The sequence below is a fragment of the Petaurus breviceps genome, unplaced genomic scaffold, assembly GCF_028583685.1.
Source record: "Petaurus breviceps papuanus isolate PSGF00001 unplaced genomic scaffold, PetGlider_PUasm1.0 178, whole genome shotgun sequence".
Taxonomy (NCBI): domain Eukaryota; kingdom Metazoa; phylum Chordata; class Mammalia; order Diprotodontia; family Petauridae; genus Petaurus; species Petaurus breviceps.
The window spans coordinates 9,240,548-9,266,049 of record NW_027185777.1 but is presented as its reverse complement, the minus strand read 5'-3'; the positions used below and the strand labels follow the sequence as shown (position 1 = coordinate 9,266,049).

Sequence of the window (25,502 nt, the reverse complement as noted above, 5' to 3'; positions counted from 1 at the left end):
GAATAAAATGGCATTATTCACATTGGAGAGAAACAAAATTAGATTAAAAAGGAATCAAGAATCAAGACAAGAACTAAAAACAACCAAATTAAAAGCAAAGGTTAGAGTTGTAAATACATAAGCTGCTAAGCAAAGTTACAGATATAAATTATTTTGGATTATCTGTTTTCCTCTCTCTTTAATGAATTAAAGAACTCACTATTTGGAAAGAAAAGAAACAGATTTAAAATAGTCAAAGAGGATAAAAGAGATGAATCAACTTCTTAATTTCCAAAGATGTTTATAATTTCTCAACTTTCAAGGTTCTTTAACCTCTAAATAATTACAAGACACATGGAAAATGTAGTGTATTTTATGTTTTCTTTCCAGTTTAAAAATTTCCATTCATTCCCCTTTGTCTTTGGTGTCATTGCCACCAATAAACAACAGAAAACAGTTCATTAGTCTAGTTACATATTTTCACTAAGGAAAAAACCCCACAATATGTGTTTTAAACAATAAAATGATAGTATGAGATTCTACTTAATTTACCTCATGGTCCCATGATATGTTGAGTATTTTTAAAATATCAGGATAAAATTTAATAGCTGGTTAAAAGGAGGGTTACCATTTTCTATGACCTCATTGATAATTTGGCTAATTCATCTTGATATGACAGTTAACAGTAATCAAAGGCTGAAGAAAGCCATGATATATTTATGTTCTGTTTACAATTAGTAAAATGTAGGGTCAATTAGTGTGAAATAAAATATAGACAACAAAAAGCTCTCAAATATTAATGTTATAACATTTCATTCTCCTGCATTTTAGAAGATACTGCAGTCTCCATAAGTCCACATAAAACTCTATGAAACATGGTAGTTTGCTTCTGACTAAAATAAAATAGCAATGTAAAATTAATTTAAGTGTTAAATATATTCACATGATCACCATTGCAATTCAAAATGGCCACGAATGAAGTCACACACAATATATGTACATAACATATATGCCACAAGTTTTGCAAGTTTGGGTTTTTCACAGACCAGCCAATTTTACCAGACATAAATAATCTTGTACCAATTTTCAGGCATTTTGAAAGGAACTAAATGTCCTAAGTAGTTTCATTCCTCTGCATAAAATGAAAATTCCCTAAAAAGTCAGTGCAAATTGAACGTAGTTCTACCTTCTTCAATCACTGCACTTGTTTGTCAAGATAGATTCCTATAAGTGGAGGATAAACAAATCTTAAGATTTAAAGGAAGGAACTCATAATATTGTCAGCTGCACTTAGCAGAGGTTAGCCACAATTAGGAATCTCAAGTTCGTGTCCTATAGAAGAGCCTTCTGGGTATATGTTTGTTGTGGTTGAGGTGGCTGTTGATTACCAGGTGGCTGAGGCAGTGTAGAAGATGCTAAATTATAGTTTGGCACCTGGGGTAGACTAGTTCCAGCATTCTGGTATACTGTGACATCAGCAGTAGCAGCAGCAGGAGGAGGACTATATACTGAAGCCTGGTTGGGGTATGTATTTCCTTGTACAGAACTGACCATTGTGCTGAAAAAGAAAAAAAAAATTGCATAAATAACAGTTATATAAAGACAGAGGTAATAAAACAGAACTAAAATGCAATACATAAACAAGATGGGGTACAGTATAAATTTAAGCTTCCTTTCCAAAATTTCATCAATTATGAAAAATTCAAATTGAACAATTGTCAAAAAACCTTTAAAATTTTTTATCAATTTAGTCATAAACTTATTTTCTACAACTACTGCTTATTAAGAAATTTAAAACAACCCCAATTGCCTTGCTTTCCCCCCTCAAAAAAGAATTTAAAAACAAACCCTCTCCAAAAACAGAAATGAAAAAAACCATGGTAGGTTTTAATAAATGCAATATGCTTTTTATGTTGTGGCAATTGAAATAAATTTGGGTTCACTGTATAGTTCTCCTCAACATCTACTCTACAGACTTAAGTAAATATTTTAAGGACATTTCCATTTCTGTTATGACAAGGACTGTATAAATTATCAATAAATCAGACAATGTAGGTACATCAAAGAGACTGAGGTATTCTTCAAGCTATTTCAACTTCAAACAATATAGGACCTTTTCCAAGATAATTATTATTAAAAGCAGGGTCAAGTTTTACCTTGACATCAACTTGATCAACAAGTTTGGTTAATTTTTCCATTAGTATTCTATATTATATCCATTTCAGAAAAAAAAATACTAAGTTGCTAATATATGTTAATGTTAGGATTGGGAAACCATTACAGTATATATCAACTGGTTTAAAAAAAAAACCTTTAGAGAGAAATTACTTATTTATTTCAAAGACAATATTCAAGTGAAGACCACGTAAAGGAGAGGAAAAAAACTAAACAAAACACAAAGTATGTTTTCAGGAATTTACCTAAATTGAGAGGAGTTCAAAATATTAAGGCAATTAAACACTTTTGTGGGGGAACGTCTGTGTTTGGACTTCAGTGTTTCATTTCTATTTGATAGTGGAGGAACAAATTCACTCCTGATATCCTAAAGGTTAGAGGTCAGAAAATGAACTCTCAGTCTGTGCTCTATCTTCTCTCAGTAACCCTTAGCAAGCCAAGGATTGAGACATGTTGCCCTAAGATCATAGTAATTTAGATGAAGGTCAGTTCGGGATCATGTCTATGTGTTGTGGACTATACAACCAGCTTTATGTGCCAGTTTAATGTGAGTTGAAGTCTTCTTACAACAAAATAACTTCCCAAGTGTCTGCCACTGTGCTCCAAATCCCAGTTTTACAGTAACCCTCTAGAGTTTTAGACCTTGGTCTCCAAAAGATCTAAGATTAAAATTTTGTGATGGGGGAAAAAATTACAATTTTATGAATTTTTACATGAATACAAAACAAGACCATGACAAAACAGGACCATTAGAGACTAGATGACAAGAAGATAATTACATTTTTATAAGAATAAAGTATAGGCAAATTAAATCATATGTATGGGACATCCATAAGAAAAGTGATAAATGGTCAGTAGGGATAATAAAGGACAGCATCGGAGTACTCCATGTCAAATGACAAGAGGTGGGGAAAAATTTCAATTATTTTATAATTTTGCCTAGTCCTAATCAATTGACAACAACACTAGCGTCAGAGGATAAACTTCCTCGAGCCCCAAAATGCTGATGAACGGGTGAGTATCTGTAATGCCCAAAGAATTTATGCCTTTGTAATCAATGATGAAGAGATAATCACTTCAGGATATCTGTTGCCTAGAGCTGTGACACCATTTGGAAAGGCAGCAGTGGTAGAAGAAACTGAAGCCACATATGCTAATGTCTTACAACCACCAGCACCACTAGCACCTTCATATTCACAGAATCATGAAAAGCACCACGGTAGGCATCCATCTGAGTCCTGTATATCCCAGGCCGATCATACAAAAGATGACCCTCATTAGAACCACAAAAGGTCACTCTAAGAGAACTTGGAGAAAAAATAGTTTGCCATTACTCAGCATCTCAAGTGCTAACCTCTCCTGACCATAGTGGAAGGAAGTATGTGTCTATCCAGAGCATCCCAGAGTAGATGCAAAAAGAACGCTACCGCATGGTGAGTTTCCAAATGCTATATGTATAACAGGGCCGATGAGAGGACCTCTGGTAGCCCTCCAATGCCCTCCTGCATGATTGTACAGGTGGGCCTGACATAAATTCCTCCTTTACTCAAGTTCCTCCGAATCTTTATTCTCCTTCAAAGCTCAGCCCAAGTGTCCCCTTCTAAGAAAGTCCTCTCCTGAAACTCCCCAGACTCTCAGTGTCTTCTTCCTCCACCAATTATCTTCTAAGGATTTATTTACATGGTGTATACCTTAGTAGAGTGTAGGCTCCAGGAGAACAGGGACTTTCTATTTTGTCTTTGTACAAAGCACAATACCCAGTACATAGAAAGTGTTTGATTAATGCATATTGAATTGAATTGCTTTTTCGGTTTTGCCATTTATGCGAATGGAATTTGTTGAAAGGAGCTCATCTCTAGCTTTTGTCCACAGGTACCTAACCTCCCTTATAATGACATATTTTCCAAACCAGAAGCAAGGAAATAGTGTCATTGATTTTAATGACATAAAAAAATTACTAGTCAATTTCAAGTTTTATATGAATATTGTGATTCAAACCATAAATATTATCAGATTTTAATTTCAGAAAGTCCTTTTTCAGGCATTTTTCAAAAGGAGTAACTAAATATTTCTCAACAAAGAAAATTTCTTAGAATGAGAAATTTTGATCCAAGAGGTTAAATCTAATCTGATCATTTGAATGTACCCATCTGGACAGTAAATGAAAAACAAATGGAAAATTTAAGTAAAGTTTTCCTAGAATTCATTCCAAACAAAACATTCAAATTACTTAGGGTAAGAAGTCTGAGCTTGTTGACTAGGAAGTGCTGGGTTTGCTGACGGTGGAACTGCTCCTTGACTGAGAGAAGGTATTTGCTCCGGGGGAAGGCTGTAGCTCTGAAGATGGCCCATTTGGGCACTCCCTGCCACCAAATAAGCACCACTTTGAGGCTGCCCTGGATATACCTAGAAAAGTCATACATGAAAATATTAAACATCAAAAAGGTCCATTTTAACTATAGCTCAATAAACCATATCCCTTTAAAATATAAGGAAAAATTAAAATCTTTTCAAGAGGTTAACTGTTTCAAAAAGAGTCAAGGTGCCTCAGACATATGACTTGACTCTGGGCTCCATCTGGCAATGATCCAAAGTATGGCAGTGAGATGGATTTCTGGTTTCCAAGGCTGAGGTTCCTTACCTATATTCATGATTTCCTACATGACAAAGAGATACAGATATCTCTCCCAGGCCTTCTTTTACTGAAGGAGGCAATGGAGCAGTAAGAAGAGTCCTAGATCTTGAGTGAAGCCCAAGGGCCTGGGCTCAAACCCTAGGTCCACCCACTGCCAAGTTGCTTGCATGAGCAAGAAGCCTAGGTTAGGCAAGCAGCCTAGCCCCTCTGCACCTGAGTTTGCTTGTCTATAAAAGGAGCAGGGCTAGGGAATGTCTGAGATGACACCATTCTACAGACGATCTCAATTTGTTTGAGTAATTCACAATTTATTTACTTGTTTATTTATTCTCCTCTCCTCAGAAAAGTCCATAAGAGATTATATAATAATATGAGCTCCCTATTAGTGTTCATTTGTCCAAGTCACCAGGATGTTCTCTGGGTAGCACTTCTTGGAACAGATAGTGTTTAATTTGAGAAGACATACTCTAAAAGAGAAGCAGAACTTCAGGTTTTTTTTTTTTTAATGATGCTTTTATCTAAAAAGTCCTTCCCCTTAAACACACATAGCGTTCAACTTCTCTTGAACATACTTAAAATATTTACATTCTATATATTAGAACTGTCTGCTATATTAGATTAACATTAATGCTAGAGACTAGTCTGTTGTAATGAGATAAAAGAGTATACACCAAATTTTAATATAGGTGAAACTGTGAAATAGTTTCAGCATATGGCTAGGTATTGATTAGTATGAATAGTTAATCCCATGAAATGGTTGAATGTATTCACACTCACATAATTCCAAGTTATGGAAACTGGCTCCAGCTCAATGGAAATATGCAATGCAAATTCAAATAACAAGACCACGCTGAGGAATTTATTATTTGCACTAATAAGAACAGTTTTAGTCAAATCTATAGCATAGAAAGTGTTTTATTTTTCAGAGAACAGTTTTATTTATCTTACACATTCAACAGCAGTATTTTTATTTTAAACCAACAGAAATTTAGAATAAGGTATCTAGTTAGCTACTGACCCATCTCACTACAAACCAAGAACATTCTAGGCAATCAAAACATTTGATTTTTTAAAAAATTTAACATTTGAGGGTAGCTAGGTGGCGCAGGGAGTAGAGTATCGGCCCTGGAGTCAGGAACACCCGAATTCAAATTTGACCTGACACTTAACACTTACTAGCTGTGTGACCTTGAGCAAGTTACTTAACCCCAATTGCCCTGACTTCTCCCCTCCAAGAAAAAAAAAAGACAAAAATTTAACATACGATGTTTCTAATATGATACTCAAAAGTAACAATGAGTGCTGCTAAGTACTACTAGTTTACCGTAACAATTCCTTTTCATCTTAAAATGTTAATTTGCTCCAATATTTTTAAAGTAGAGATAAAAGACAAGGGAGAATCTCCTAAATAACTGATTGTGATGAAACACCCTTGAATCATTTCTTCAAGCATTTTTAAAATCACACACATAAAAAGCTTTTAAAAAATTTTATCATACCTGAGAACCAGAAACGCCAGGTGACTGCATATAATACTGCTGGTTCTGTAATTTTGCATACATGGAATACATTGGGTCTTCATTCATCAATTTGTTATACAATGAAAGAGCATCCATCACTTTGACATTGAGTTCTGAAAGTTCTGAATGTTTTCTGTAACATCACACAATAAACCAAGTTGTTGCTCAAAAACCAAACTGCTTAAATAATAATCTTTGTAACTAAGCAATAAAACGTGAATAGGGTGCTGCACTGTATAAGTTAGACTGTGGTTCTTACCAAGTGGCAGAGAATCCCTGTTCTCATTTCTTATCTGAGCTACCCAGAAGTTTTATACCATGGCAAGTAAAATTCAAAGCTATAGAAGCCAAACTGGGAGATTCTTGTAGCTCATGGGGCTTATGCAACCACAACTGAGTGTTTCCCAAATTATTTGGGGCTCAGTAACTTGTGAAAGGAACGACTGGAGAAAAATGATCTCTTATTAGCAAGAACGGCATTCTTAAGAAATTTCTCAAGAGCCAAGATCATTGAAAGTCAACTAAATCCTCACTTCAATACAAAAAAGGGTTTGGTGGGTTTTCTTCTTGAATTTCCAAATGGATAAAGTAGTGTCAGACTTGGAATCAGCACAGGGCTGGATTTAAATTCTTCAGTACATAATAAGAATATGAAAATGAATATGTCACTTATCTCTGGCCTTCAATTTCCTCATCTGAAAGATGGACATAATTCCTACAATATTTGACTGTGAGGTTAACTGAAGATGTAACATTCCTTACAAATCTTAAAGTCCTATATGATGTCGGCTACTACTATTTTGAGTCCCCTTGACTACATTTTGTAAAAATTTGATAGATTCAGGTAAACAATTTGGTCACTTCATATTTTACTATGTAGGCAGATATGACAGTACCAAATTTAGAGACAGCATTAAAAGGAAGCACAGTGTTGATACAAAATGATTCGTGTTCTTTACCTGTCAATATCCTCCAGTTTTTCATCGATAAGTGGTCCCATTTGGTGACAGATTGCTAAGGGTACAAGAGCCATCAAAGATGAGCACATACACACATTTTGCCATGCCCCTCCTCCCCTCCAAAGGACCAAGTGATTTTTCATCTTTCTTTTTTTTTCATCCCCAGTGCCCTGCACAGTGGGTGGCACATAGAAAGTGCTTAATAAATGCTTGCTGGATAACTGATCCCCAAAATTTTGACTAAAATTGTCTGATTCTGAGCAGTATAAGGTCTAAACATAGTCTGGATGAGAATCACAGAAGTCAAGTGAGATCTAAAAAATGGCAAAGCACAAAACCATGAAGATTCTTAAATTTGTGTATGAAACAGCCTAAAACCAAGCATACCAGACCTTCCTTAAACTAAAAAAAGGAACCAAAAAATGCAATGGGCACAAACTATACATAAGCAAAACTGAGAGAATACTCTCAAGATGAAGACCAAACCATTCCTAACTTCGTACTGGTCCTTTTCCTTTCATTACCCTCCATTTCACTGTAATGTGGGATACAGTATAGTAGGCCAGTAAGTACCAAGTCTAATGATACCCCTCAAATCCCATTCACGAAAACTAATTGCTTTAATGGGAAGATAACGTTTACCTTCCAAATGAAGCAGTTCTGGTAGATCTGGCTGGTCATCATTTGGATCTGCACTTTGTAACATCTGTAGAAGTTGGTCCATTTTGTCCTTTAGTAATAAGGTAGTGAGGGTACAGTAACAATGGGTTCTCCTTATTTGCAGTATTATTTCACAGACAACTTTACAATACTCAAGATGCTCAACTTTGATGCCTGTGTATCTATTCAATATGTTATCATGTGATTACCAAGTCATTTAAAATCCTCACTTATTTTTAACCCTAAAAAAGGTGATTCCTTGTAAGAAGTACAGCTAGATGCATAATCACTATTCCCCAGGTAAAGATGGTGGGATCTTGAGTGGAACCCATAATACTACTGAACACAATGCTGAAAGGACAAGAAGTCTGGTGGCCACTGCCTTGATCCTTACTTCATTTCCCACCATGTCTGGGAGTAAGCCGAGTGTAGGCACCTGCTTCAAGCAAGTATTGGCCAAGACATTTCCAGCTGTTTCCTAGTTTTAAGTGGAGTCTTTAGAGTCCTAAGAGCACTTTCCCTGACTGTTTCAGCCTGGTTTTAAAAGTTTTAAATGCAGCAAGTTCAAATGAGTGATCAGAAGTTCACTGCCTTTCTATCATCAAAACTACCTTCAACACATTCTTCTATATTTAAGAGGTTGTTAGAAAGAATATTTTGAATGCACAATTTAGATTTCCTATGAAGAAAACCGTTTTATTTTGTAAACAGAATATTCTTCTTCCCCTATGCAATTTAAAAGTATTCCAGAACAGTACATCAAGACAGTCTTGAGTCATAGAGATACTTAAGTGGGTCATCAAATTCTAAGTAAAAGAATTACTTAAATGTCTCTTTAGAGAGGTAGCTTTGTGGGTTGGTGGACAGAGAACCAGCCATGAATTCAGAGGAGGACCCAAGTTCAAATCCAGCCTCAGACACTAGCTGTGTGACCCAGGGCAAGTCACTTAACCCCAACTGCCCCCAAAATAAAATTATGTTTTAATAAAACCACAGAATCTTATGGCTGAAGAGGTCTTAGAGATCATCTAGTGCAAACATCCCTTTCTTCTGTCAAAGAGGAAATCAGCCCAAAGAAATTAAGTGACATGCCCAAGGATACACAGCTGGTGGCAGAACCAAAAAACAGTTCTTAGAGACACCAAATATGTATCCTCAAATTTTAATTATGGTAGCTCTCATGTCTACAGTCTTTTAAAGTCAAAAGAATCAAGTTATCTTAAATAATCTCTTTTATTACCACCAGAACAACATAAAGAAAAAAGATTCAGCACCCATTTTACAATTTTCAAATGAGTTTAAGAAGTGAAGTTCCAAGGGACGACCAGGTGGTTCAGCAAGTAAGAGCACCGGCCCCAGTGTCGGGATGACCTGGGGATCGAATCCGGGCTCAGACACTTGGCACCACACCCAGAAATAACTGGCCATGTAACCTTGAGCAAGTTACTTAACCCTGACTGCTTTAAAAAAAAAAAAAAAAAAGAAGTGAAGTTCCATGTTAAAGCATATCTACTAGCATAAATGTTCAACAAATAGTCTGGTACCTGAGACATACTGCATGAATGCACAATGCCATGCTCTACCAAAGAATTTCCATTGATTTGCTGCTAGAGTAGCATTTGGTTAGGATGAATGGATCACTGGCCTAATCAGTCTGGCATTTTAATACAATGTGTTTGGGCTTTAGCTGACCCAGCATGATTTTTCTGATTCTTGTAGAGACATCAGCTTAGTTTACTCCTCGGGGTGCAGTGTGATATAATGGAAAGTGTGTGGGAATTACAGTGACCAGAAACCTGTGCATAACTCCTTCCTTTGTCACATTGTTCAACTTCTCTAAAACCCAATTCTATCAGTTGTAAGATAGGGATTATACTTGTAGCACCTACATCACACTGACACTCACTGGGAATGTCATGACACAAAAAAAATGATAATTTATGTCAGCTATTACTATTCCCATAGGGTCCCCAGTTAGTGTACAAAATTCCTAAGTTTCTGAACTAATTCCCTAAACCCAACTGCATGCACCTTGAAATTAAAAAGTTTTATGAAGGTTATGGAGATATTAAGAATAAATCACCAGGAAAGTGCTAAATGATAAAACTGTATTACAATACTACTCTTTTTTTTATATTTATGACAATAAATTCAAGAATGAAGCTTTTGGGTGCCTAGATGGCACAGTGAATAGAACACAGGCCCTGGAGTCAGGAGGACCTGAGTTCAAATCCAGCCTCAGATATCTAACACAAAAACTAGCCATATGACCTTGGGCAAGTCACTTAACCCCAACCGCCCTCCAAAAAGCAAAAAAAAAGAATGAAGCTTTTAATTCAAGTGAATGAAATTTGTATCCCTATTATAGCAGACATTCTTTCAAGTGGCACTGCAAAGTGTACATTTTGGGGAGGGGGGTATAAACATATATATATATATGTATGTATGGAGAAACAGAAAAAGAGTATGTATGTGTGTGTGTGTATTGAGGATGGTGGACAATCTACAGTATTCTCAAGAAAAGCATATTTTATAATTTGGAGGACAAAATGTAATACATATGTGTGTGCTAATAAAATGTTCTCTCAACATGAATTCTCCATTTTTATTAATATCTTACTCTAATTTTCCTAATAATTATTAGCAGATGTTGTTAAGTTCCTATGGCAAAAAAATAAATTCTTTTCAATGACATTAAGCAAAAAGATGTTACTTTTAAGATAAGTTTTAGCTATATATTATCATCTTATTGATCAATTCCATTTTAAAATGAAAAAAATTTTGAAGATAATAGTATACTTACTTCATCAATATATACTGGCTCAGGCTCAGGCTCTATTGTTTCCACCTGAACATCATCACTGAATTGTACCGTCTTCTTCTCTGTTTTAACTGTAATGTGTAAATATTTTTTAAAATATATGAATTACTAAATATTTTCTGTTATACCAAAAGTACTAACTGTTCAAATTGAAATTCTACTCCAAAAGGCAACTAAGTTGAGGAGAGGTTCTAATTCTTTAGAATATAATCTGGTGAATTATGACAATTCACTTTTTCTTACTAATAATCTTAAAATTCCATTTTCAAAAGCAATTAACTTAGAAAATACAATTTTTCTTATTGTCCTTGAAGAGGCATTAATTCTTCCCTTACTTCCAAATTTGTATCAAGCAGTCAGGTAAAATGATAAATACATACTAAAAGTGACGACTTTGTCAAAGTTTTTTCATTTTATTTTGTGTCTGTCTTCCCATGCTATATCTATTTTTTAGATCATGAAACTAAAGGGATTTATAATATATTAAGATCATATTTAATGAGAGGAAAAGTAGTATTAAGTCCTAATGGCCTTTTAAATGCTTGTCATTTCATGGAAATATACCATTAACAGTTAAACTGACAAAAATGCTATTTAAGAAATTCAAATTTTTTTTTAATGGACTCATAGACTATCAAATACTAAGTAAATGCATGAAACCTGTCAGGAAGAAAAAGAACCAAATAAAACCCTTACCTAACAACCAAAATGGATGGAGAACATGAAAACTCCATCTAGATACTGAGTGCTTTTGGTAGGATATGGTAATAATGTCCTAATCTATGTCTGTATTTTTCAGACAAACTGCATTTTGCGATGAAAAGGTGACTCAGTTAAAATGCCTAAAAGCCATTTGGCACTTCCTGGGAAGTAGGAAGCTCATCCTGCTCTTTCCTACCACCCTAATCTGTCTAAAACAATCATTACATTCACTGATAAGCAATGTATGCAAGGGCACTTCATTTATATAGTGTATAAAGTATTGAAAATGAAGTTGTCAGGAACATACGTCCTTACCTGGACTACTGTAATAGCTTCCTAACTAGTCTCGAGGATCAGATCAATTGCTACCTCCTCAGTGACACTACTTCTGTTTTGCCCTTCTCTTTCTCTCCCTCTCTCTTCTCTCTCTCTTGTCTGTCTGTCTCTCTTTCTCTCTCTCACACATGTATACATACATATATATCTATGTACATAAATATGCACATAAGCGACTGCATGAGCACATGTGTGTGCTGCAGCTGCTCCCAGAAGGTGAGCTCCTTGAGGAAAGAAAGCTGCTCCCTAGATCCCCAATGCCTTACAGGCAATGAGGAATCAATAAAGCTTTGAGGAACTGAATTTTTATTCACATTACAAAAGTGCCAGCATCCAAAAGGAAATTATTAAGGAGAACTTTTGCCAGTTATTTTTTTTCTGCATGAACAGTTATGTATCTTCTTTGTTTAATTTTCTTATTTGTGAAGCAGGGAAAACAGATAAGAGTGCAGTTCTGGGTACACAATAGGTTGTTTAACAAATGCTCATCCCCTTTCCCTCCAAAGCTAAGCTGTTTAATAAAGCAAAGTCCAGCACCCTCCTGTACAGGTTTCAGCTGGCTCATCTTAAAACATAAGCTGCATTTCAGGCAGCCCACAGGATTCCACTAAAATGGGTTATTGGGAAAACAGGGATGTCAAGAATATGCTGCTCCCTGAATTAGGGTGTTAACATATGGAAAGTGAGAAACACTTTCTGGAGTTCCTGACCACAGAATAACCTGCTTATCAGCCCAGGGCTGTGACATCCAGCCTAGCACAAGCCCTTTGTATGAATAATGTAATTGGAAAGAAAAAATCCAATGCATGTTCTAATTAATCGTAATAACTGAACTTAACCCCAAAAGAAGATGAGAAAATGCAATCCCCTCCCTTCCTGGCAAGGGTGGAAGACTATGGGTGTTCGAACACTGCATACACTGTCAAACTAAGTTGATATGTTAAATTAGTTTTGCTAAACTCCTTATTTCGTTATGTTTTGTTACAAGGAATATAATTATGGTTTGGGGAGGGAGATTACATTCATATAAGACAGTGAGGCAAAAATAAAATTTATCAATAATTTCTAAAAGAAAAACAATGATGAAAAGCCAGCACATGGTTCAATTTATTTCACCCCATCCCTCCAACCCTCCACCCCAGAGGAAAATAAAAATTAACTAACCTGTAGGCTGAGAAAGTATATAGTTTTTCTAGCCTAGATTTGTTTGTAATGATTATGTGGCCCCAATACTACTAAAATATGTGGCTGATAAACAGAAATTTTAAAACACAAAGAAATTTTAAAGGAAGTAGGACCTGAAAAAACCTTTAGCAGACATTTATGGGATATTAATAAGCATAAAATTGGGACAGTAATGTACTGGATATCCAGTCTGCCTAAAAGAGAAGATGGTTCAGGCTTTATGTGGTGATAGCTGACCCAGCACAAGTCTTTACCCCTATAAATTCAAATATCATATGGCTACTTTCTGGTTGGTTACTAGGTACTCAGAATTTTCTTGAAAGAGAGAAGTTCTATTTAAAGAAATAATTGATGAGTTCCTCACTAGGTACAAGATTATTCTATGCGCACCATCATTCTTAATACAGAGTTTGCATAATACTCACTCATTTCTGGTTCAGCACTGAGGTCAGCTGTCACAAAATTAGAGGGAAACAACCCTATGCCCTGATGAGTTTCACCTTTCCACCAGTTGGGATCACTAAAATTAATGGAAAGATCCTTTTAGGCACATATTGAAACATTAAACATGGTGGCAGAATAAATGTGTTTGAAATAAAGAAATTACAAATATAAGGAAACAGAAAATAAAAGTATAACAAGTCTTTCTAGAAAGGTCAACAAGTACCATCAGCAGTAGCAAATCCAACTGCAGAAAAAGTCTGTGTGTGAGATGTTGTTAAGATGAAACTTGTTGCTAAACAATTTAGTTAATAATGAAAATTGTTAAATGTAGTGTTTGAAAATTACATTCAATTAGATTATGCATAATGTGTGTGTACACACACAAAATGTACAAACAGATGTGTATCTGTCCAGACATATTAATTTCACTGAATATAACATAAATGAATGAATGAACAAATGAAGGAAAATGAACACAAATGAAAAGGCAATTAATGCCAAACCTTAGTGATAAGAATAGAAAAGACTATGAAGTCCCTGTTCTCAAGCAGTTCACACTCTAATTAGAGCAAACAACAGATAAAAGGAAGTTCAGTTGCAGGATGTTTAGAAAATCCAGTTAAATTTTAAGGGTGTAAGAGGAGTCCATAAGTTACAATAATATGTATATGACAGTGCAGAAAGAGAGGAATTCTGCAGATCATCAAGATAGGGCAGACGGTAAGGTGTGAAGGACCTTAAATGGCAGAAGCAAAGCAGATGTGCCTGGGGATCCTCCATTTTATGAGTAAATTGTTGACTTCCATCTCCCTCAAACCACATACGCATTCAAGTAGGCTACATCCATGGATGGATTCTGAGTGGCTCCACCATAGGGAAAGGAGTAAAGAAAGAAAACAGACAATGGCGGGGTTGAGGGAGATGAATTTATAGACTTAGATAGTTGCCAGGGAGCACTGAGAGATTAAGTGAATTAACTGTCCTGACACAGTCAATGTGTCAGGAGGTGGGACTTGAAGCCATGACTTCTTGACTTTGATGTCTGTTCTCTTTCTAACATGCCACCCTGCTTCTCAATATAAAGATGTAATATTTTTAAGTTCAAAACACTCTTGTGTATACATAAAATCTTAAATGATAGTTACCTGTCATCAAGAACTGTGATGATTTCTCCAGCTTTAAATGTTAGTTCATTATCTTCAGCAGCTTCAAAATCATAGATAGCACGAACTTTCCTACCCTCATGTTGGTGGTTAGTTAAAAGGTTTGATGTGCTTGGATACAAACTGGAAAGTGTAGTTGGCTGTTGCCTTTGTTCTTTCAATGACAACTCAATGGCTGAAAAACAGTTAAATTTGTAAAAATATTTGGCTTATGTAGTCTCCACTTCTCAGCATACTAGGTCATTTGAATTTGACAGTAACATGGGATCTAAAGCTTGATGGACTCTTGTGAATCACTAAGTTCCAACCTCCTCCTTTCAAAAAAGAATAAACTAAGACATAGAGGGGTTATCTGATTTGCCCAATGTCACAGAGATAATAAGCAAGAAAATAAGAACTAAAATTCAATGCAAAATAAAGAATTTTACAGTATGAGGCTATCAGAAAAGCAAATTGCTTAGCCAATTACAATGCTTAAATTACCTTATGATCAGCTCTTAAAATGTTACATCATTTTACTTCACTTAACTAAAAAAATCACCACCATCCACCAAAGGCACACAACTTTTAACATTTACAAGTGTATAAATTAAGTTACCTTGAAAAATCAAAAGTCAAACTCTCATATCAAACCTTTTTGACCTCATTGTTTAATTTAAAAATATTCTCCTAGCACTCTTTCTTGTATTTTTCTAGACCATATAGTGAAGGATTACTCAACAAATATAAGAAAAACATAAAAATATAAAATTTTAGTCACCTGATACATTTTGTAAAAGGAGGACTCTATTCGCAAGAATAAGTTCTTTAACTTTTCAATACTGTCTACAAAACTAAAGTTATGATTAAAAAAAAAGGATGCCATTTAAAGTATCCCAAATTTGTAACAAACAGTACTACACCTAGATAAGTGGCATTAGGGGACAGGACTCATATCCTTGCTATAACATTTACAGGAGAGCTGAATCATATGCACATTGTGTTAAAGTCAACCTTACACCTGGGAGTGATGACATATCTGGGGAAAGGGACAAAAAGGCCAAAGACTTATTGATTCAAAAATCAGCATAGGAAAGTGAATCTTTCTCATGGTTTACTGCTTACTCAGCTCTTCATTCTCCACAGAGTGACAATCATGTGGTAGGAGAGGAATTTTCCCTTTAAGTTAGGTTCCACTAGGGTAACAAAGTAATGGTATTTCTGGTTAATTGAAAATGATAAAGGCAAGTGTGAAGATAAAAAAGGCAGCAAACTTTTGGCAGAAAGACATGAGTTATGCACTTTTCAAGAAAAAGTACTTCGCTTCTGCAATGAACTACATAACCTCTCGGTGGAGAATAAGAGACTTCTGCTAAGAAAGAATACAAACTGAGTCAATATAAGGAATCTTCAAGGGTAACTTTGACTACACAAAAGACTAGAAAACACAGTCCTTATGACAGTAAAATTACTGTGATCTCCACCTTAGAGATGACTAAACTGGGTCTAAGTGGTTAAGGGTCTGCCAATTATCATCTAGCAAGTATCTAAGGTGGGATATGAACTCGAATTCATTTAATGGGATCAAGTCCAGTACTCTATCAATCTATACCATGCTGCCTTGTTTTGGGGTTGCATTCACAAGACAGTTAGCAAGAGGAAAGAAGGACCAAGATCACTTATGATGACCTCAGCTTTCTGAGCTGTGCCTACAGTCCCAGTTAATTCCTTACATGATTTTTCTTAAGCTATTTGTAATTACTGAATCTTTTCATAAAAACTGTGATCAACTATAGCTCCTATGGGATTCATCTGCTCCCCAACTGTAATCAGTGGCACTAAAATGGAAGAAACCTGTAGGTACCATGAAGTACAGACATAAAGATGGAGAGAGAATGAACCTTCTCTGTCTGGGCTGTCCAGAGAGAGGGCAAGGAATTCTTTCCTTTCCCACTTGTGGCTTGGTACTGTGCCTAGTCAAAGAGGAAATATTATGGTTTTGATTTTATGATAACCCTTTCAAAATTATCAAAAGCAGAGAGAGATGAAGTACATGATTCAGGACAGTACACTCCCAGCTCATGAGTAGCAAGAGTGAAGTGGTCTAGAGAGAGTGTTCTTAATAGCACTTCCTGTCTCTAAGATGAGGAGTAACCTAGTAGGAAGAGAAAGGTGTAGTATGGAAAGAATTTGAGCTGCTCACACACCTTTCTGGGGTAGGAGCTGCTCTCTCACTAAAACCTTTGAAGGCCACCTGTGCCTTACAAATTTATCAGAGAGGGAAGTTTAAATAGAAAAAGAAAACATAAATTTTCAGTCTTTGCTGATGTGATAAACATTTCCCCTAATTCTTGAAATTAATCCAATGCTTTAAACTTCAATGCAGAAAGGCGATCAAATTGTAGAAACGTATTTTCTACAATTTGATTTCTATAATATCTACTCATTTTCTCATTTGCATCTTATAACAATTTTCGTAGATATTATTAGCCCCATTTCAAAGATAAAGAAATTCTTGCATGAAGTAGCAGAGGCATAACTTGGCCCCAGTTATTCCTGAAGCTGTTCTCTAATCACAGTTACCCAAAGTTCTTACTTGCACATCATACTAAATCAAATGTTACCTTCTATTTCTATACAAATCTTAGGAGATGAAAGAGAACAATTGGAATTTAAATGAAGAAATGTGGAAAGCCATTTTCTTAATAGTCTTCTACAATACTCTTTCAAGAAGTAAAACTACAGAAATACACCCCTAAATTTTAGACTATATATAAGTGAGCTCTTGTAGACCTTGAGGACACATTTTAGTGGTGAGTTCTCAGGTCAGCCACTGAATCCTATTTAATCTATAACATACCTAAAACATAGTAATGATAGTATTACTTTAGCTATTTCTAACAACTAGTTAAAATGTTGTTTTTATAGGAAAAATATATTATGGCTTCTAACTTAGTAAGTCAAGAATACACTTCTTTCCTTGACTTTGTAGGAGGTAGGTGGTCAGGTAGTGATCAGAGAGATACCTTAATAAGTTTCTAAACCTCTACAACTCTGTAAGAAAAAGTACTATTCAATAATTTCCCAAGCATTCCAAATCAAGAAACAAAGAACAGTTCTTTCCAATTGACAATTCTAATATCACATTCATGCACTGAGGCCATTGCATATAATCAGCATGACATCACTAACCTTGACCGAATAACAGAATTTGAAGATCAAAGGGGTATTTTAGATGGCCAAGTATGCTACGAAAGTCAACTAAAGCTGTCATACTCCTTAGCTCAACCAGTTTAGGCACAATAAATAGACTGCCTGTGGGTGAGATTTTCATACTTTAAGAGGCACGTGAGAACTAAGGTAGACAGAGAAAAGTAGATTTACTTATCATATCTTGGGCTCACTCCAGCACATATTCTCATCAAGTGGAAAGGCTGGGGAAAGGTTGGGAATAGTCTATGTTTTTGATGTTGATGTCTGCCTCTGTTTTTCCTTTTCCTGCCCTCTGCATATAACACATATAGTTGAAGTTATAAAATTTAGATGTGCTTATACTACATTTATACTGTATTTCTAAGACCAGTAATATTTGGGGCAGTGGTGTTTATTTATTTAATTTTGCTTTTTGGAGGGCAACCGGAGTTAAGTGACTTGTCCAACGTCACACAGCTAGTTGGTGTGTGTGTGTGTGTGTGTGTGTGTGTGTGTGTGTGTGTGTGTGTTAAGTGTCTGAGGCCAGATTTGAATTCAGGTCCTCCTGACTCCAGGGCCGGTGCTCTATTCACTGCACCACCTAGCCGCCTCAGTGGTGTTTATTTTTTAAAAGAAAAATGTATTCATTAATACCACAAAAAAACTTAATATGTTAAAATTAAACTGCAATCACTGACCCTGGGGTTTCATACGAACAAATAGACACAGCATGTCTCACTCTGAAACAATGGCATTCTCTCTCTCTCAGCAGGCACTTAACGCACTCACCTTTGGCTAGATCTTCTTCTTCTTTTTTGGTAGCCACAGTACCAGGGTCCTTGGCGACAAGAGCTGGGCTAGCTTTCGCTTGTTCTGCAGCCTAATCCAAAGAAACAAAATACTTCAAAACTGTTTTAAGATATGTTTTAATATACTCAACTGCCCTAATGACTGCCAGTATTCTTGTGTTTTTTCCCTTTTGTTCTGATTCTTCTTTCACAACATGACTAATACGGAAATATGTTTAATATGACTGTACATGTGCAGCCTATACTAGATTACATTCTGTCCTGAGGAGGGGGAGGGAGAAAGGGAAGGAAAATTTAGAACTGAAAGTAATATAAAAGTGAATGTTGAAAATTAATAATAAATAAATTTTTAAAATAAAAAAATGTTGACAGGAATAGATTCAGAAAAATCTGGAAAAGAGAGTAGAGGGACGGCCAGGTAGCACAGCTAGTAAGAGCACCAGCTCCAGTGTTGAGAAGACCTGGAGATCGAATCCCGGGCTCAGACACTTAGCACCCACCCAGAAACACCTGGCCGTGTAACCTTGAGCAAGTTACTTAACCCCAATTGCTTAGGGGCGGCCAGGTGGCTCAGCGAGTAAGAGCACCAGCTCCAGTGTCGGGATTGACCTGGATCAAATCTGGGCTCAGATACTCAGCACCACACCCAGAAATCACTGGCCGTGTAACCTTGAGCAAGTTATTTAACCCCGATTGCTTAAAAAAAAAAAAAAAGAGAGTAGGACCAGGAGAACAATTTATAAAATGACTACAACAATTTAAGCTGGCAGTTTCCTAAAGAAGAAATGCAAGCTATCAGAAGCCATATTAAAAAATCATTCAAATTACTAATAATCAAAGAAATGCATTAAAATAACCCCAATTAAGTTTCCCTTTCACACCCCTCAGATTAAAAAATATCAAATGTTAGAGAGGCTACAGGAAAACAAGCTGAAGCTACCTCACTGTTGATGGATTTCTTAATTGATCCAGCAAAATCTGGAAAATAATACCCTAAAAGAGCTAGAAAAGTGATGGCTATCTACCCATAGCCATCTCCTATCACAAAACTAAATCCCAGTCCCTAAATTCCTTACATCACTAATGTGAGAATCTCAAAATTATTTATCATTGCTTCTCACATTCCTGCCCTTTCAGAACTAGGAATGAGCACTGGGTGGACGTTCGGCTCAATTTTGTCCTTTATTTATGATGCATATATTTAAAATATGCCTCTCCATTACCCTATCTGCCTTCACTATGAACCCCACCAAATTAGTTTCCCTAATGCAGCCTCAGCTAGTTTCCTTAATGCCTCTTTTGCTAAATCTAACAAAGAAACACAAACTTCCAGCTGGCAACTATTTATACATACTGAATTCAAAGTTAATTCATTGTTTCCAAGTGGTTTTACCTTAAGGCTCCATTTTGTTATTTACCTGCTGCTTCTATAGGACTGTATAAAAATCTTACTTTCACCTGTATAGCCTCTACCTCCCAACAACACTCCAGCTTTTGACTCCATTTTAATTAATTTTTATTTCTAAAACTTTTAGATTACACAAGACCTTTAATTTTATCTTGAATAATGATTTCCATAAGGATGTTTAAGTTGATTTCCCAATGGATTTTTCATTGTGTAATCAGAAATACTATTTCATGTGATATTTGCTCATCTCTCTTCAGTGTTCACATTAGAAAAAGGAACCACGATTAAAATAACTACAGTTTATGCACCATCTTTTACAAAATATAAAGAACTTGATAAGATTGTCCAACTTAAGTCAAAATATGCCAATACCAAAGATTTCAGTGATCTAACGAATGAAAGGAAGAATGGCAAAATATATGATACAGCATTAATAAATCAAAGAAGCCAGAGGGTTGTATAAATGGAATCTTAAAAAAATGTCCATCAATTGGGAAATGGTTGGACAAACAATGAAATATTAATATAATGGAATATTACTGCCCAGTAAGAAATGAAGGAGGTTTTAAAGAATCTTAGGAAATATGAATTGATGATGCACAAAAAAGTGAACAGAACTACAACAGAAATTTACATGATGACAACAATACTATAAAGAAAACACAACTCACAAATTAATCAAAACAAAAACCAAACACATCTCCAGGCAACTTAAGACAGAGATGAGAGACTCAAGGTGCAGAAAAAGCCCTACCCTTTTGGTCATGTCACTGTGTGCACGAGTTTAACAATTTTTTTCTTTTTTTTTTTGTTAGTAGGGTTTTTTTTTTCCATCTGTTTTTAATGGAGCAGTAAAGGGGGAGAGAAAGGAAAGTCAGTAATAGTAAAACTGAAAAATAAAAGGAAAATAGGCATAGAAGAGAACAGAAATGGGGCGGCCAGGTGGCACAGCGAGTAAGAGCACCGGCTTCAGTGTCAGAACGACCTGGAGATCTAATCCCGGGCTCAGACACTTAGCACCCACCCAGATACACCTGGCCGTGTAACCTTGAGCAAGTTACTTAACCCCAATTGCTTAGGGGCGGCCAGGTGGCTTGGCGAGTAGGAGCACCGGCTCCAGTGTTGGGACGACCTGGAGATCGAATCCCGGGCTCAGACACTCAGCACCACACACAGAGATAACTGGCCGTGTAACCTTGAGCAAGTCGCTTAACCCTGATTGCTTAATAAAAAAAAAAAAAAAAGAAGAGAACAGAAATTCAGAAGAAAGCATAGGTAAGAAGGAAAATTTTGAAAGTAACATGTAGGATTTATTATATACTCCAAAAAATATATGATATGAAATGGAGACTCATATAATCTTTTTGTATTCTGCTATGAATAAAGAAACAATCAGGTTTGTGCATCTAAGTTCAGAAAAAAAAATTTTAATTAAAGGGAAAGAGGAGAGTATCAATAACAACAGAGTTTTACAGAGATCAAAAAACAAATAAGCTCACATCAGAGGGGTCTCGAGCTCACTAAATTGGAGGGAAAGGTATCTAAGAAAGTCCCAGAAAGTCTAGAACAGCCATTTTAAGAGAAACAGAAGAGATGAATAAAAGACTTTCCCCCCTCTTTTGCTTTATAGCAACGATTTCCAATGTTTTTTGTCCCACAGATCCCTTTCAACAACAAAAAATGTATTGTGAGACCCTGGGGGTAATTTACAATACTATTAATAATAATATTTTGTAGATACAGTCAATCCTTAATTTTCATGGGGGTAAAGAAAGTTAAAAACGTGAATGCTGATATGTTGAACCCATGGGAAATAAAGAGTTAGGCTCCTGCAATCAGCAATACTGTAATCTTTTGCTAGAGACTGCAGAAAATACACTTTTATGCATACATTCTTTATAACAAAACATTAATTCTGGTAATATCCATTTCCTAATACCATAACCATGAAATAATCCATAAAATGCAAGAGACAAAATAAAACTGTCAACATGCAAAACATTTTTTTCTCTAGCAACTCCCTAGAATTCTGTGGTGTTTTGTGCTAACATCTCACAATTCAAAAAAAAAATTTTTATTTCAGACAATACTACATTGCTGCAAACTTCTCTAGTTTGGCTACCCTGCGAAAAGGAAGGGAGAGGATTCTAGGACTTTAGTCGCTGCTGTTGGAAGATGCTGAGACTGGCAAAGTGGCTTCAACATTACTTCTGACACTCCCTCTGATACTGAATGCACAGGGAGGTCTTTACAATAGCAGGGTGAACAAGACCAGTGAAGCACACAGAGTGATACCAGCCACTCCACAAACTTGTATACATTGCACTGCTCATTTCTTTCTCTACTGCACATACCTGCAAATGTACATGGTTGCCAATGTGCATGGTGGCCAATGTCAAAGTGAAAATGAAGCTATTAATAAAATCACTGGAGTTGCAAAAGTTAAACATGGGAATGTTGATGATTGACTACTGCTAAAGGTACCATTCAAGAATGTTTAGGATGAAAGCAAAAAGAAGAAACAAACAAAAATGGTCTACTTAATGGGGGGTGGCTAGGTGGCGCAGTGAATAAAGCGCCAGCCCTGGAGTCAGGAGGACCTGAGTTAGAATCTGACCTCAGACACTTGACACACTAATTAGATACTGATTAGCCATGTAACTTTGAGCAAGTCATTTAACCCCAATTGCCCTCCAAAAAAAAAGAATGTTTAGGTCAAATCACTATTGGGAATTCCAAGAAATTTATGAACCACTAAATGGAAACCACTACTATATATCAATGAGGGCCTTAGAAGCCCATAACTGGTTTATTATTTCCATTAAAACTATATCATGATTTTAAATGCTGTATGTGATAATATATAGTAATTACAATAACAAAACTTAGATTTTTTCAGATTTTGAAATTTGTTTAGCCATGAACAGATGTCTAAAATAACACTTTTTTTTGAAGAGGGCAAATAGTTGTAAATAGGGATAGGAGTAGGTTGATATTCTAATGCATATTATCTTTTGTCTCACTTTCACATGTTAAATTGCTAATAATATTGGAAATTCTATTTTTGTTTTAACTACATAATTAAAATTAAGCTCAAAAATAAAAGTTATTTTTTTAATCAGAGAGTAGTATACAAAAACAATGCTTTTTAATATACCTGTGAGCCAATAGCTGGAAATGTAACTCCTTGTTCTTTAAGATTTTTTATCATGGCAGATATTAGACTAAGTTGTGGATCATTCTTAAATTCATCTGTCCATTCTACCATAAGAGCTTTTAACTTTTCACAAACTTTTGGATGACCCTAAAAAAGAGAAAAGATATTTTAAAATGAAAAAGTCACAAATTCATCGATATTTGATACAAATGCTTTTCATCATAAAGCCAATAAAGAGAGCTATAGCTTCTTTTGACCAACAAAGTTGACCTGGCATCAAGAAGATCAAAATTCAAATCCAGTCTCAAATATTTACTAGCTGTATGACCCTAAGCAAGTTACTTAACCCTTGTTTGCCTCAGTTTCCTCATCAGTAAAATAGAAATAGAGTACCCAACTCCCAGGGTTATGAAGATAAGATAATATTTGTAAAGCACTTTGTAAACCTTAAAGGATTATAGAAATGCTAGCTATTATCATAAAATCTATTAGGGAAATAATAGACTATGTGCATGAAAAAAATTGAAGTTGCAACCTAATTCTTAGTAACTAACCAGTCAATTTTAGTTACTATGATGAAATGGATTTAAACTCTAAAACTAAAACTGAACAGAACTCTTCAACTCAATCTGTTCTCAGATTTCTTCATCAGTCTTCCTCGTGCATCAGGCACTGCTAATATCTCCCTTTCCCCCTATAATATGTACAGTAAGGTAAATGTTGCTGTTAGTCACAAGGAGGATGAATGGATACTGTCAATATGCACTGTTTAAAGATAAAAGTTTCTTTGTAAAGAAAATATTTTTGCTCCTACATATATAAGAACCATATAAAGCTAATGTTATTTGATTACACACAAAAAAAAAATGAACAGAATTCTCCACTCTTTCCTACTGAGATGAGGGCCAATGAAAACAAAGAGCTAGAAAGCAACAACTCTGGGGCTAAGATTTACAATACCTTATTTCTCCAGCAAAATGAACTACTTTCTGGTGGCAAGGGGACTAATCTAAAAGTACCACAAATTTTTTTTAACTAAGCATTAATAAAATACACATATGAAAAATAAAGATGGATAACAACTTTCTTTACTGAAATAAGTACTTACTTTATTTAATACATTGCTTACTTCACTAGCGAAGTCTCTTGAACATACTTCTAAATGAAAAATTTTGCCACAGTTCGATACACATGCTCCTAGAAGCTAATTAAGAAAAAAGTCATAAGTTTAAAGAGGTTTAATCTTAGTAGACAGATCTGTAGTATAGCTATTAAAGAAAATACTTACAGTCAGTGCTTGCATTGCTACGTGAGGATCTTTATGATTTACTCTCTTCATAATAGATCGAAGACAGTCTTTAGGCCTGAAAATTGAGAAAAGCAGCACTCAGTCATCCTAATTTATTTTTTCTTTCTTAAAGCATAGCACACAATAACTCTCCATACAAAAGCTAGTATTTGGTACTAGTATATGAGATGTCTTTAAAATATTTTAACAAAACTGTCAAGATCTCTTAACCAACAAGAGAGACAAGCTGCCTACTATTCAGGCTTTGAGGCAAACTGTCATTTAATAGACCTCAGCTTAATATGTGACACATTTAATCAAGTAATCAATTCAGCTTTGAATTTTGTAGAGTACCACTTAGTATTTTAAAGAGAAACTGAACCATTCTTCCATTTAGTTACAACTTGTCATTCAGTTCCATTTATAATAAGAGCATCTTCTCCACGTCCTCCGTCTCTTCATGTCCTCTCCAGCAGTATATCAACACACCCTGGTCACTGGATAAGAATTTCACATTTAAATTGCCCACGGTTAATGTTTATAAAATATTTGTAAATTGTGTTAATACTTAGACCAAACCTTGATGCTTTCCCCTGTCCCTTGATGCCGAAAAAAACTTATTTTAACACTAATATCTCCTTCCAGTAATACTACATGACTGAAAAAATATAAAATATCACAATCTCCAACATGCCAAATGTCTGACATCACTGAAATAAACACTCCCTTCTAATGATGCTGACTGTAAACCATTCACACCTAATAAGTTCAATAAATGGGGTCTAATAAATATAGTAGAGGCCTTTCTCAGTTTCTTCTGCCATTTTGAAGATATTAATGTAACACATGAATTGTCCATTAGTAATCCTTTGCACTCCCTCCCACCAGTTCATTTTCTTATTAGGAGTGGACCTAAATCCCAATGAAGCCCTAAAGTCAATTTAATTCTCCTCTGAAAATCCTCATCCTTAAAAAAAAAAAATCACTACATCCCTACCATCTCCTTAAAAAGGTTGTCTAAAGTCACTCCCTCCCTCTTCTTCCTTTCCTAGCACTTACTTTTCAACCCTTCACCCTTTGACTTAATCAA

General features: G+C 35.5%; 1 protein-coding gene across 1 annotated transcript in view; it reads right to left on the bottom strand.

Moving 5' to 3' along the window:
* Window positions 1-336: 336 nt before the first annotated feature.
* STAM (signal transducing adaptor molecule) overlaps window positions 337-25,502 on the bottom strand; it is a 62,111-nt gene continuing 36,945 nt past the window's right edge. Inside the window, exons 3-14 of the mRNA XM_069086265.1 lie at window positions 24,413-24,488; window positions 24,233-24,328; window positions 23,125-23,271; window positions 18,540-18,630; window positions 14,562-14,754; window positions 13,398-13,492; window positions 10,732-10,820; window positions 7,911-7,998; window positions 7,269-7,323; window positions 6,289-6,442; window positions 4,385-4,560; window positions 337-1,537 (exon numbers count right to left, since the gene is read on the bottom strand). Of these exons, the coding sequence (XP_068942366.1) occupies window positions 1,312-1,537; window positions 4,385-4,560; window positions 6,289-6,442; window positions 7,269-7,323; window positions 7,911-7,998; window positions 10,732-10,820; window positions 13,398-13,492; window positions 14,562-14,754; window positions 18,540-18,630; window positions 23,125-23,271; window positions 24,233-24,328; window positions 24,413-24,488 (1,486 nt within the window). The 3' untranslated portion in view covers window positions 337-1,311. The remainder of the gene's footprint in view (window positions 1,538-4,384; window positions 4,561-6,288; window positions 6,443-7,268; window positions 7,324-7,910; window positions 7,999-10,731; window positions 10,821-13,397; window positions 13,493-14,561; window positions 14,755-18,539; window positions 18,631-23,124; window positions 23,272-24,232; window positions 24,329-24,412; window positions 24,489-25,502) is intronic.